General features: G+C 50.3%; 2 protein-coding genes across 2 annotated transcripts; one reads left to right on the top strand and one right to left on the bottom strand.

The window, feature by feature from the left end:
- Positions 1 to 2811: 2811 nt before the first annotated feature.
- Positions 2812 to 6531, bottom strand: C8G (complement C8 gamma chain). The gene is made up of 6 exons (XM_066610484.1): positions 6394 to 6531; positions 5052 to 5200; positions 4515 to 4585; positions 3706 to 3807; positions 3271 to 3372; positions 2812 to 2867 (listed from the first exon to the last, which is right to left on the bottom strand). Exons 1-6 carry the CDS (start codon positions 6529 to 6531, stop codon positions 2812 to 2814), a joined length of 618 nt encoding a protein of 205 aa, XP_066466581.1.
- Positions 6532 to 7685: 1154 nt separating this feature from the next.
- Positions 7686 to 12863, top strand: FBXW5 (F-box and WD repeat domain containing 5). The gene is made up of 9 exons (XM_066610483.1): positions 7686 to 7736; positions 8823 to 9042; positions 9303 to 9460; positions 9814 to 9988; positions 10392 to 10540; positions 10645 to 11122; positions 11437 to 11584; positions 11725 to 11937; positions 12082 to 12863. The coding sequence occupies exons 2-9, from the start codon at positions 8847 to 8849 to the stop codon at positions 12326 to 12328; spliced, it is 1764 nt and encodes a 587-aa protein (XP_066466580.1). The 5' UTR covers positions 7686 to 7736; positions 8823 to 8846; the 3' UTR covers positions 12329 to 12863.
- Positions 12864 to 12937: the final 74 nt, after the last annotated feature.

Consider the following 12937-nt stretch of genomic DNA (forward strand, 5'->3'; position numbering starts at 1 on the left):
TGACATTCTTGCAAAGGGCTTTGGACTGAGGCAGGGAGGGAGACATTAAACGTGCATGGCACTTCTTGCGCAACCAAAATCCCTGCACACAAACTGGTGATGCAAGAGTCTGTCCTCTTGCCGCAGAAATTTAATATATAGTTGTGGACTGGAGAGTTGCGAATGATCCGTTTCAAAAAGATACCCACAAGCCACCTTCAGGTAGTACGTGTATTCGGCCCACCCAACAGATGCCATTAAGAGGTGGGCAAGGTTTTGGGTGTCAGAGAACACTCCTTTGGGAGCAGAATGACAGAAGGGGGGGGAGAGACAACGAGAGTAAGAGAAAAACCCCAAAGCCTGCATTTGTGCCCATTTCAAGGCAGAATGATGGGACTCCCATCCACTATGTCCACTATGTCTCACTCCGAAGTCAGTGTGTCCAGGGCTGCAGCCTTAAGTTGTATTAAACCATGCTGGGTGTAATGCAGACTTCAGGCTGCAGCGGGGGGCCACTGGGACAAAATGACAGCAAAGGCTGCTCCCCTGGTTCCTAGGACGCTTCTCCAGCTAAACACAGCCCTGAGTCTGTCCTACCTTCCCACACAATTGCAGGATTGTGCAAGGCTCTTTCCCTGCTGCCTACATACAATAGCCTCTCTTGCGGGGATTTAAAAGCAAAAATAGAGGGTGTTGTTTTAGTGAAAGATATCGGAGAAGAACGTAATTGCCGGATAGGAAGTTATCTAAAGGCCATTCAAAGACGTCCTGGCCAGCTGGCGCAGTGCACAGGCTAACCTGCAGCAGAAATTACTGGAGGCAAGGTTAAGCTACACTCTTCCCAAATCTGCCTCCAGACTTGGGAGAGGGCCCCGAAACCTGAAAAGCAGCAACCAGGGAGCCAAACCAAACCAGAATCCTAAAATGGGTTCTAGGAGGGATTTTTCTGAGCTGAGCCTGGACCTGAAAAGTTCAGGTGGCCTGGAACTTCACCTCTTGTCATTTTGTCCTTGTTCATTTTCAAAGTGTCCTAAACAGCACAGTAGCCAGCAACAAAGAGGATCTGTCCATAAACTGGGCTTGCTGAACCAAAAGCACAGTCCCTGCAAGCTCATTCATCTGTCCTCAGCAGGCCTTTCTGAGCCAAGTATCAAACAGTCTTTGCTAGCTCAGTTCTCAGACCCTAAGGGAGACAGACCTTGAAGGACCTGAATTGCAAGGTCAGTGCTGAGGTCTTTGCAAGACAGCAGCTCTTTGCAAGTACTTCTGCTGAACTTCCAAATGTCTCAACAGCTCAGATCTAAGGTGTTGCAAGGATACTATTTTGAGGGCAGAATTTACAAGACTGAAATCTAGTGTTCGGCCTTAAAACATGCCATCACGAAGGACTGGAAAGCTTTGTTCTATTCTTTTAAACATAGAGCTACTTATTACAACTTTCTCAGATTCATTTTAATTGTAGCTCAGGCTGTTGGGAACAGAGGGTTGAAACTGCAAGGGGCAGATTTGATGACTCTTTCTCAGGGAAGCTCATCCAAGTTTGCTGGGTGGAAGGTTGCCTTGGAAGTGTTGCCTCAAATGGTCCAGCCTGATCTATGGCCCAGCTCTGTCTGTTTCAGCCCTCTGCAGGCAGCCGCTCAGCTCCACGGATTTCACAGGGCCCTTCCGTGCTTAGTCTCTGAAAAGCAGAAAGGTGGACAACAGCCTTATGTCCTGAAGGCTTCCGATTCTGCTCTCACTGCAAGTCAGCCATTCAGCACTCAAGTTCGCAGACAGTATTTCTCTGAGTAAGTTATGAGCTGAGTGGTTCTGAGGTTTGGGATCCCCCCCACAGCTCACACATCCTGATCCATTTGGCTGTCACCCCAGCCTCTCCCACCTGACCCAAAATCTCATCAGGCTCCATCTACTTCCAGTTCATTTTTCCTATGTTGATCACCATTAGTATGAGGCAAAGAGGGGCTTGTATTATGAACCTGCACCCCATCTTTTTTCCAGGAGTCCCTCCCACTCAGTGGAACTCCCTGCCACAGGAGGTTCTTCGGCTACCAGCATTCCTCCACTGTTTGAAACTTCAATTTCCAAGTAAGCCTTCAATGTATCTTTCACTCGGTCATTTGCTTGTTGCCTTTGTATACAAGCATCACTGTGTTTCTTTGTTGTTTTTTTAATTGTGGAATTGATTTTAAATTACTTCAGGTGCCCTGATCTGTTCTTTCAGAAGAGAATCAGAAAGGCAGGGTTCTCAAGTATTCTTGAGCGCATACATTTGGGGCTTAAAGAAAAAAATTATAACCAGAAAACTCTGCCTCAGCTTCTACACTGTGAAAAGCTGGATCCTATATTGTCTGTAGGCAAATATTCCTAATTGGCATACTTTCTATATGAAAAGGTAATGAGCTAAGAAGGGCACTCAAATATCCCCCAACTTCTGGTCGCTGAAAATCCTCCCCACTGCTTCAGATGATTGAAATTTCTCCAGTATTGTCTACACAATATATACGTTCAAACCTATGCTCCTAAGAACTACAAACTTGTTGAAAACTAATTGTTGCCAAATTCATGTGTGTGTGATTTTGACCATGATTTTTTGAATCTAATTTAATCTTATTAGCATATTTTAGCAGAGCTGGACAAAAAGTTTGTACAGTATTTCTCTTTGGCCCATCTGCAATATTTTTAGAAATTGGGATTTCTTTTTATTTTAAAAGGACTAGTAACTTGCTTTAAAAAAAATGAAAGCATCTTGAATGCCCTCATCTAATACCAAAATCTTGTGCTGAACAGCAGACAGCTCTGCTTATAGGGAATGCGAGGGCAGGAAAGACACCTCTACATTTGAAACTCACCATCAAGGATGTGGAACTGATCAGCTGAATCGCAGAACCCTGCCAAGAAGCACCAGAGGCAAAGTTAGGAGCTGGTCTCATGGCTTTTGAGAAAAGGAATGTGCTGGGGGGGGACGGGATGCTCTGTCCAGGCCATAGGGGCATCTTGGCTGACACTGTCCAGGCAATTCCTACATATGCAACTCCTGGCTCTACAAATGGGATGCAGGGATGTGATCTGCAACTTTTTGGTGGGCAGCAGGAAGAAGATTTAGAGACAGTTCTAAGGAAGCAGACCGCTGGACGTTCTAGACCAGTCTATTCTCCTAGGCCTTGCCCAACACCTACCACCAAAGATCCTGGAGACCTACTGGATGCAAACTCTCTGCTCCGCAAGGCACTCACCAGCCCCCCCACTGTGAAAACCATCCCTGCAAAATTCTGGGTACGGTCCACAACTCACCATAGGCAGGGAAGTAGTAAGTGAGGTCCTCATTCAGGCCCACGCCAGTCACACGCTCTTCAAATTTAGCCACGATGGCATCACTGACACGGGCGGTCCGTCCTTTGGAAACGTTTCAGAAAGAGATGTTAAGAGCACAAGAAGCCCCTTGCTGAAAGAGCTAGCCCAAAGGCCCAACTATTCCAGTCCCCTCCTCCTGACAGTGGTCAGCCAGCTGACCCAGGAAGCTTGTAAATGAGGCACTGGTGACAGCCCTCCCCAGTTTACATCCCTGGAACTTTGAGGTAAATGTCCTCTGAATCTGGGGGTTTTCTAATGGGGCAGCAAATAGCCATTGATGGACTGTCTCCTCCTCCTCTGTGAATCTGCCTGACCCTCTTTTTATGGCAGCAAATTGATGTCCAGCGAAAGGCACGTGGGCCTGAAGACTCCCACCATAAAGCTTTGCAGAGATCTTCCGTTTCCTCTGGTAATATACAATGGCATAGCTGCGATAGTCCGTCTCTCCCACCACCACGTCCGTAGGGCTGCTGCGGCCTGGGTGAGAACATAAGAAGAGTCCCACTTGATCACCACATCCTGTGGCAAGGAGTTCCACAGATTAATTACCACAAACACAATGAAGAAACTGTGTCTGTATAGCCGTCTTAGGCCCCTTAAAGTGTGCTTATCCAACAGGCTATGCCCTTATTCTAGGGGCAGTCAAAAATGGTAAAAATGAAATAACACCACCAAAACATGAATTGGGTTTATAAAATGACAAAACACAATATTCTGCTCAATTAATGAAATAACACTGCCATGTCCCTATTCAAGTGACTACAGATCGCCTATGGATCACCCCAAGTGTGTTTCGAAGCCCCTAACTCCCTCAGAGCTCTGTTGCTTGAACTGGCTGTAGAGTCTTCTAAGCAGGCTCAGAAGCCGCCAAGGAAAATGCATGAAACCCTATAGAAAGGGTAACTGAGCCACAATGCGCGTTTACTTGTGAGTAGGCAACTATGCCTTGGTCCACTGGAGAGGGCAGGCTAAGAGGAATGCAATGCCACCAGAATGGTCCCAATTTGATGAACGTGGCCCCAAAAACACATGAAAAGGCTCATGAGACAAGACAGAAACCCAACTGGTCAAGCTTGTGATGGTGGGGTTCCCCTCCCCATTTTGGTTCCTACAGGATTCTTGGCTGAAGGACCACAGCCTGTCCAATCACCACCCAAAACACCCCCACTCTTCCCAAAACATACTTCTCAACAGGTATCTTCCTGGAGTCTTTGTCAAGAAGTAGGCCTGCTTGATGTTCCAGCAGATACCATCCCTGCAGGAATGCAGAGGGACATTTTTTTTGTTTAAAATACCCCAACAACAACAGAAAACAGCATTTGGTGTTTAAGACATTTTCAAGTTACGTTTCAAGTATGATTTTCCAGTTAGAAATCATAATGTGGTTGCATCCGCTGACAATATCACCTTCCCAGTATACTAGTAAAGAGTTTAAAAGTTAATTAAAATGAGAACTTGGTATAAAAACACAGAACATCAACGTCTGCCTTTCCGATTTGCCCATTTCCAAACACCCCTTGCCAGAGGATGCGCAATGCCCTCATGTAGTGTTTTGTTGCTGTTTTTTTAAGGGGTTACTGTTAGACAAATTCAGGAACGAGCAGAGATCTAACTGAAGAGCTATAAGGAGCCTATGAATCCTGTCTGCAGACACTGCAAGGGGGAGCCTCCCAGCCCACACGTACACACTATCCAAATGCAGCCAAATCGCACTGACTTACAATGGGCGGAAGGTGCCAACCAGCAAGGAATCTGAAGAGGTTGCATCAGCCACGGATACCACCATATTCGTCGCTTCCAGTCTGTGGCTGTTTTCACTCAGGTAGTTGCACTTGGAGGCCACCCCAACCAGGAACCATTTGCCTGCAAACTGGAGGGGGGAGTGACTCAGCTGCTGAACACCAGGGGAGCATCTTACCCTGTTCTGCCACAAAGAGATGGCCCACTCCTACACCTGGACTGGTTTTGCTTTTCTGCAGCTGCAGCAACAGTGCAAATTGGAGCTTTGAACAGAGTGAAGACAGAACCCTGCCCCAAAGAATCTACAATCTGGATATTGACACAAGGGAGACTATGTATAAGAGGGAAGGGAGTTGGAGATAGGGGAAGCATCTGCAGTTCTTTCAGTTTCACATGCTTAAGACCTCGTTGACAGCAGGGAACAGGAACGATCGAAAGACAGCATGGAAAAATTGGGTTTTAAGAAATGGTGTGATGGAAGGTGTACTGGGAAGCACTTCCAGATATAAATGGCAGCAAGGGTGATGGGACAGAGTTGCTGAAGGAGAAGAGAGACCCTCAAGTGTTGTTTTTTAATGCAACAAGAGTTTTTTATTTGTTAGAAACATCTGAGTGGTTTTCAACTACAGCCAAGTGTTGACTGAAGCTCCTCACAATGTATGTATATATACAATTTAAGTTTTAAACAAGCACAAAAATGAGAGAGAGAGAGGAGGATGGTGGGCATCATTTGGTTTCACCTGCACCTGTCTAAGAACTACAGATTGCACTGAGTTGCCTTTGTCAATGGTTTGGCAAGGAATGTCCTTGCCAAGCAAAAAGAGCAGATAAGGAAAGGTGAAGTACCCAGCTTTAATAGGAACAAACTATAGGTTCACTGCCCAGGTCACCTCCCAAATAGCTCCAGGGGATTTGGAGACAGACACTTCTGGAACCTTCTGCTCCACAGAACATTGTGAGGCAGAGATATCAATAAAGGAATTGTTGACGGCAAATTAAACCACAGCCTTCTGATAGGATCCAGGAGCCTATCCTTTGCCTAGGAGCAAAGGAACGGAAAAAGTGTTGCAGCAGCTGTTACCTCCTAATGGTGTGCAGCAGCTTCTAGTCTTCACCCAGAATGTTTTTAAACATTCTGTGACATCACAGCAGTTCAGCCAATCCCTAAGAGGGGTGCATCTCACAGGCAAGAGGCAGTAGTTAAACATATTCACTTACCTGAATGAGATCAGCTGGTGTATTTTCCCAGGTGGCTACACGAGCTGGTCTTAGAGCACGTTGAAACAGATACACAACCCCAGCTGCCCCCTCTTTCCTTCTTACCAGGTTGGGATCAAAGTTGGCCTGGGCACCGATCTTGTCAATGGGATTCTCCGGAGCTGCTGGTTTCCGCCGGCGCTGAGCAGAGGAGGGCGATGCCAATAGCAGGCCAGAGAGAAAGAGGAATATGGCAGGCGCCATGATCAGAGTGCAGTCCTGTGGGCAGGATGGGAAGGGCTAGTGAGGTCATTAATCAGTCCCTCAACTCTTCCCAGAAGGGATCAGAGGTCAGAAGCGAGGGCCTGTTTACCCAGCGGGAGCAAATTCCCAGATGGCTTTGGCATCATCACAGCCTCCAGGACAACAGCACCGCCCAGCCCCCTGGATCCCAGGCTTGGAGCTCCTGCTAAATGGAAGAAAAGGAAGCATTAAGTGTCAGTTGCTGCATTTCCAATCTTTAGTTTTTATTTTTAAGTGAGATCTACAGAGAGCAAGTCAGTTGTCAGGACTCAGAGGGTGGCCAAGACCTCAAATTCAGACCTGCAGAAATCAGAGGGGTCCTGAAGGTATCATGACTAAGATCCTCTGCAGTAAACATTGATCATCACTGTAAAACACACACACCCCTAAGCTAGTGCCCATCACCATTCCTTGTAGCAGTGAGTTCCATAAACTAAACACGCATTGCCATCAGCACAGAGATGGTGACTGCAGCTTCTGCACACTGAGGTTTGCATGCACGGGTGAGAACTCAAGAAAAGTCCTGCTGCAGCTGGGCAAAGGATTGCCCAGCATCCAGGTCCCCACAGTGGCCTACAAGAAGCCCCCAGCGAAGGCAAAAGGGGGGGCACTCTCTGCCTGGCTGTCTGCCCCCCCGCCAGCAATGGCACTGGGATGGGCTGCTGCTGGGGATGGAGACCTCTATGCCTAAAGAGCTCTCAATGGAGACCCAGTCCCAGTGTTTCTAAAAACAGGCCCCCCCCCCAATTAACACACAATTTAATTGTGTTTTAAATTTAAAATTTAAATCTAAATCAATTTAATTGATTTAAATTTAAATCACACTTTAATAGTGGGCAGGGCAGGTGGCATCCCTGGTCCCAGGGCTGCAGGTGTAGCCAGCAGGTGGGGGGGAAGGCATGCGAGCTCCCCCTGCTGGCACAACTGCGAAGCTCTCCTCTTGGTGTGTGTGTCTTTCTCTCTGGGCTTGACTCGTCAAGTCTGAGCAGAGTGGCTGGACATGCCTGCCTTTGTGCCACAGAGACCGGGGAGGGGTGGGTGGCTAGAGCGGCAACCATAGAGAGCAGAGGGGAAAGCCCGGCTCCCTAGCTGTCAAGAAAGCGGAACTGGGCGAAGGGAGGGGGCGGAAGTGGTGGCAGGAGAGCAGCTGGTGGGAGAAGGATGGGGTTAGTATGGTGGTTCTGGTGGGGAGGGGAGCAGGGGCCCTAGAGGGGGCTATGGGGGGAGGGGGCCAAGAAGGGGCTTTGGTGGAAGGGTCCAGAGGGGGCAAGGGCTGTCTTGCCAAATTCCTGCTATAAACTTCTGCCCGCGTTAAGGCCAATAGGTTCACCACAGCCAGCTCTGGCAGACTCTGCCACTGGGCCCCACACCAGGGCAGCTCACCTGTTCAGCCTGCAGAACGCTCCTCCCCTCTCCTGCCAGCAGCGTCTCCAGCAGCAACACCTTGGTCCTCAGCAGGTCTCGGGAGTGGCAGCCACACACCAGTCTCCAGCAGTCCCTGTTCCAGCAATCCTCAGAAGCCCATTTGCCCCTCGGCAGGTCCAGTGGTCCATCAGCCATTAATCCATCAGTTCAGCTCCCTTTCCTTCCTTGAAACTTTCCTCTTCCTGCTACCCACCAAACTCTCCCTTCATCTGGTGCCGCTTTTATCCCTTAATGCCCTGGTTGCCCCTCGTGGCTGCAGCTGGGCAGCATACCCACTGCCAGTTAGAGCCCTGGGGTTAACTCTGCTTGCCTGCCAGAGCAAGGGGCTGCTCTTGACACCACACCCTTTCTCCTCGAGGGATCATGCATGTTTCCATTGCAGGCTACAACCAACACACATCTAGTAATTGGGATGGTGGTGGTGGTGGTGGTGTCTGTCTGAGGAAGGGAGGAGTGAATGGGGGGGGCAATGAATCAATAAAAGTTTTTTTTTCAGGTTCCCCTTTTGGGATGGGGAACCATCACCTTCTCACTGATTTTGCTGTGTGTAAACTGCTTCCAAATCTTTTCTTGTTGAAAAGCAGCCTGTAACCATTTTCAATAAGGGTGATAACAGTGGGGAGAACCCATTAGGAGGAGGTCATGAGCAGCAATGGTGAGGTAGGGCAGGGGGGCAGGGGAAGAGGTTGGCTTAGGCAAACTGAGACCTGGCTCCAGCCAGCCAGGAACCACAGCAGTACAAAACTTGATTCCTCTTCATCTTCCATCCTTGAGCAACCTTGACCCATGCTGGTTTCCTTGTTCCCCTCCCTGCTTGTGTCTTCCAGAGAGCTTTGCAATGACAGAATGACATGATGGATGGTGGGGTTAACCCCCTTCTCCCTGACAGCATCCTCTTTGAGATCTTCCTGTACCTGGATTTCACTGACGTCCTCTCTGCAGGGCTGACTTGCCAGCAGTGGCATGCTGTGGCCCGGGATGAGGTCCTTTGGAAGGAGCTCTTCTATAGATACTACAGGGTCGCTCGTGATGTCCCACGACACCCAGGTTCGATCTCCCTTGCTGCCTGTGGGGTTCATTGCTCGTGAAAAAAGTGTCAGGGGTCATTACTGAGCTCCAAAGACATGTCCACCACAGAAGTGTAAAGGGGGGGCTAGTTCATTCCAAGGGTCTTCCCTTTGTTATCCTGGTTGTAGATGAGTATTTTATGTTAGATACGTTTCTTTGCTGGCAATTCTTCTCCCTTGGCCTGCATTTGTGCCTCTAACTCTTGTTTTGTTGTGTGGTTTGGTCTTATCCTCCTGCAGCTGCCACATCTTGGTATGACGAGTTCCAGAGGCTGTACGATACCATCCCTTGTGTCGAAGTGCAGACCCTGAAGGAGCACAGCGATCAGGTCCTCCACCTCAGCTTCTCGCACAATGGCTACCTGTTTGCCTCCTGCTCCAAGGACTGCACTGCCAAGGTAAGGCGGGAGAAAGAGGTTGGGACTGGTCACGGATGACTTTTGGATGACTCTTGGTGAATTGCAGTAACAGAGCCTGTGTGGATGGACTGGGATCTCACCAGACTGGCATAACAGTTGAGAATGTATGGCCCTGGCCCTACCCTGCAAATCACTGACAATCTTATTCAGCCCCCTCTTTTCTTGCATCAGAGACTTCCCGCACAAGCACAGTCACAGTCATAAGGGCTAGAAACCTGATTCTTCAATGGAAAGAGCTGAAGGTCTCAAGAGATTTAGCTTTACAGCCGCTACCGCGCTGTGCCACTTTCTGCTGTCTGAAGGGTCCAATGCTGTCCTCTCTCCCCCTATAGATCTGGAACAACAACCTGCAGATCTCCCTGCTCCACAGTGCCAACATGAAGGAATACAACTGGAGCTACACACAGTTCTCACAGTTCAACTCAGATGATTCCCTCCTCCTTGTATCAGGGGTTTTCGTGGGGCCCCGTAGCTCGTCGTCGGGTGAAATCGCAGTCATTAGCCTAGGTAAGGTCTTCCTTGTACAGAATCAGACCACAGAGTCACGTAGCCCAACATTTCTGCTGGTGGGGGTGGGTGCATCTTTTCCTAAGCTGACAGGGATTGAATGGGGGACCTTCTGCATGGAGGCTTTGCCACTGAGCCTCTCCAATAGCTTGGGGCAGAGCAGAGAATAAGATTAAATGAGAACTCAGAAGTCCTGGCACTGTATATATTTCCTGTTCCTTAAGTAAGTTAGAATCTTGAGTATTCTGAGCTGACTGCATCTTTTTAGAAAGATCTGGGCTTTCCAACAAAGCAGCCACTGGAAGGAGGAGAGCCCTTTGGGCTGTCATTCTGTCAGTTGCGAGGGGTGGTTTCTTAGGGTGGCCGCAGGAAAGGCACTGAACCCGTCCCCTTCCTCTTCCAGAAAACTTCTCGCTGCTCTCCCGAGTGCGCAACAAGCCGTATGACGTGTTTGGCTGCTGGCTGAACGAAACCAACCTGATTTCTGGCAACTTCCACCGCATTGGGTACCTCACCTCCTGCTCCGTGCTGTGGCTGAACAACGCCTTCCAGGTGAGAGGCACCTCGGCAGTTCTCAGGCACAGGGGGGCTGTGCCTCCATTTCCGATGATCCCAGCCCAGGCTCCCTGACCATCCCTTCTTTTTCGTGCCTCCAGGGTGTGGAGTCGGAGAACGTGAATGTGGTGAAGAGGCTTTTTAAGATCCAGAACCTGAATGCCAGCACAATCCGGACAGTGATGGTGGTGGACTGCAGCCGCTACAACTCCCCGGACCTCCTGCTGAACCACGGGCAGCAGCCTGTCGAGGGCGCTACCACCAGCTGCTGCAGCCGCAGTGGGGAAGAGGTGGAGCCACCCAAGAAGAAACAGGAGCCAGCTGCAGAGGAGTCTCTAGAAGCCCAGGGTGAGGTGGTGGCCGAGGACGGGCTGGATAGTTTCCTGACTGACATCATCGAGGGGCGCGTCCAGCCGGTCATGACGGAGTTAGAGATGGAGACGAAGGTGGCTCAGCTCCTCGCCAAGAACAGGACTAAGCCGCCCCAGCCCAACCTGCTGTCCACAGAGGGAAGCAGCAACCAGAAGAAATACCTGATTTTCACCACTGGGTGCCTCACCTACTCGCCCCACCAGATTGGTAAGAGACCTGGTGGCAGAGCTCCAAGGTTGCTCTTCAAGAGGCAGGGTCTCTTTATAGCTATTGGCCGTAGAGTTAAGAATGGAGCCTCCGTGTTCAGAAGGCGTGTACCTTTTTGGGAGCTCGATTCCGAGGACCAGCAAGAGGGAAAGGCCTTATCTGCATGCCCCACCTCACGGTGGGAACCAGGGTGCTTGACTGGGGGCTGGGGGTTGCTTCATTCTGATAGTCCTGTTCCCAACAGACAGCAGAGCCCTTCTGTTAACAACCTATCAGTGCCGTCTCATCCTTTTCCATTCTGCTTTTGCCCCCAGGGATTAAGCAGATCTTGCCTCATCAGATGACAACTGCAGGGCCAGTCCTGGGAGAGGAGAGAAATTCAGAGAGGTTCTTTGATTCGCTGGACCATGTTATTGAGCTCCACGGGCATATTATTGGCATGGGCCTCTCCCCCGACCACAGGTAGGGGGCACTGCCAGCCACAGGACACCCAGAACAGAGACAGGAGGAATGAAGGGGTGGGCCACTTTCTTGGAGGTTGTTGTCCCTGGTGTCAGTCAGGGACTCTCTCTGTCAGCTGGTAACCTTCTCCTGTCTTACAGGTACTTATATGTGAACAGCCGGGCCTGGCCCCAGGACTGCATCATTTCAGACCCCCTGCAGCCGCCTCCCATTGCCGAGGAGATTGACCTGCACGTGCTTGACCTCAAGACCATGAAGGAGGTGAAGCGAGCCCTGCGGGCACACCGGGCCTACACACCCAGCGGCGAGTCCTTCTTTATTTTCCTCGATGTCAGCAGGGACTTCGTGGCCAGGTAAGCTGCAGTTCACACTGAGGGCTAGAACCTTGAGGAGGGCTGCATTTGCATGGCTGTCTACAACCCAGCACTTTTGTCTACAAGAGAAGGAAGCACACTCTTCCTTCAGGTCTCAACAGCCTCATTTTCTCTCTCACACAGCGGAGCTGAGGACCGCCACGGCTACATCTGGGACCGGCACTACGACATCTGCTTGGCCAAGCTACGGCACGAGGATGTGGTCAACTCCGTGGCCTTCAGCCCCGTAGAACAGGAACTCTTGTTGACCGCCAGTGACGACAGCACAGTCAAGGTGTGGCGCTCGCCCCGCACGGTACGCATCCTCCAGGCCCCAAAGCCCCGGTTCCGCAAGCCCCTCTTCTCCTGGGCCACGCATCACAGACGCTGAGCTTTGGCCTGTTGCCACAAGTGACCACAGCCCTTCCATTCAGCTTTGCCCCCTCCCACCTACCAGGGCAGCCAGCAGAGTTTGGCCAGAGCCATAAGACAAGAACTCGCCCATCTTCCTTTCACGGCATTCACTGATGGCGGTTTTTAAAATGGGTTTGTGTAGAGGCGCAACTACAACGTTTTGCCTGCAGGGGGCAGCAGAGCCCACCTCCTCCAGGCTGGGATGGGGTGCTGGGAAAGGATCCTAGGGGTTGCCAACTTCCTGGCAAGGCTTCGTGCTTAAAGGCTGTGTGACAAGCAGAAATGGAGCCAGAAAGCTTTCCAAACTGAATCTCTGCCTGCTGAAGCAACAGAGAGCTCCAATTGTGGAGAAGAGAAGCAACATTCTCCTCTCCTGCTGCCACCCCCCCATTACACAAACTAATCCCAGCTGCAGCTGCTGAGTTGGATTGAGTTTCACCTGCAGCCTCCTCCCATTGGGGGCTGCTGCCTTTCTGCTCCATGTATAGGTGCAGTCTCTGGTCACATGCTGGCAGGCACCCTCTCCCGCCCCAGCATGTTTGCTTGCAACCTGGCCTGTCTGGAGACAGTCTGAGGAGTCCTCACT

The sequence above is a fragment of the Tiliqua scincoides genome, chromosome 16, assembly GCF_035046505.1.
Source record: "Tiliqua scincoides isolate rTilSci1 chromosome 16, rTilSci1.hap2, whole genome shotgun sequence".
Taxonomy (NCBI): Eukaryota; Metazoa; Chordata; class Lepidosauria; order Squamata; family Scincidae; genus Tiliqua; species Tiliqua scincoides.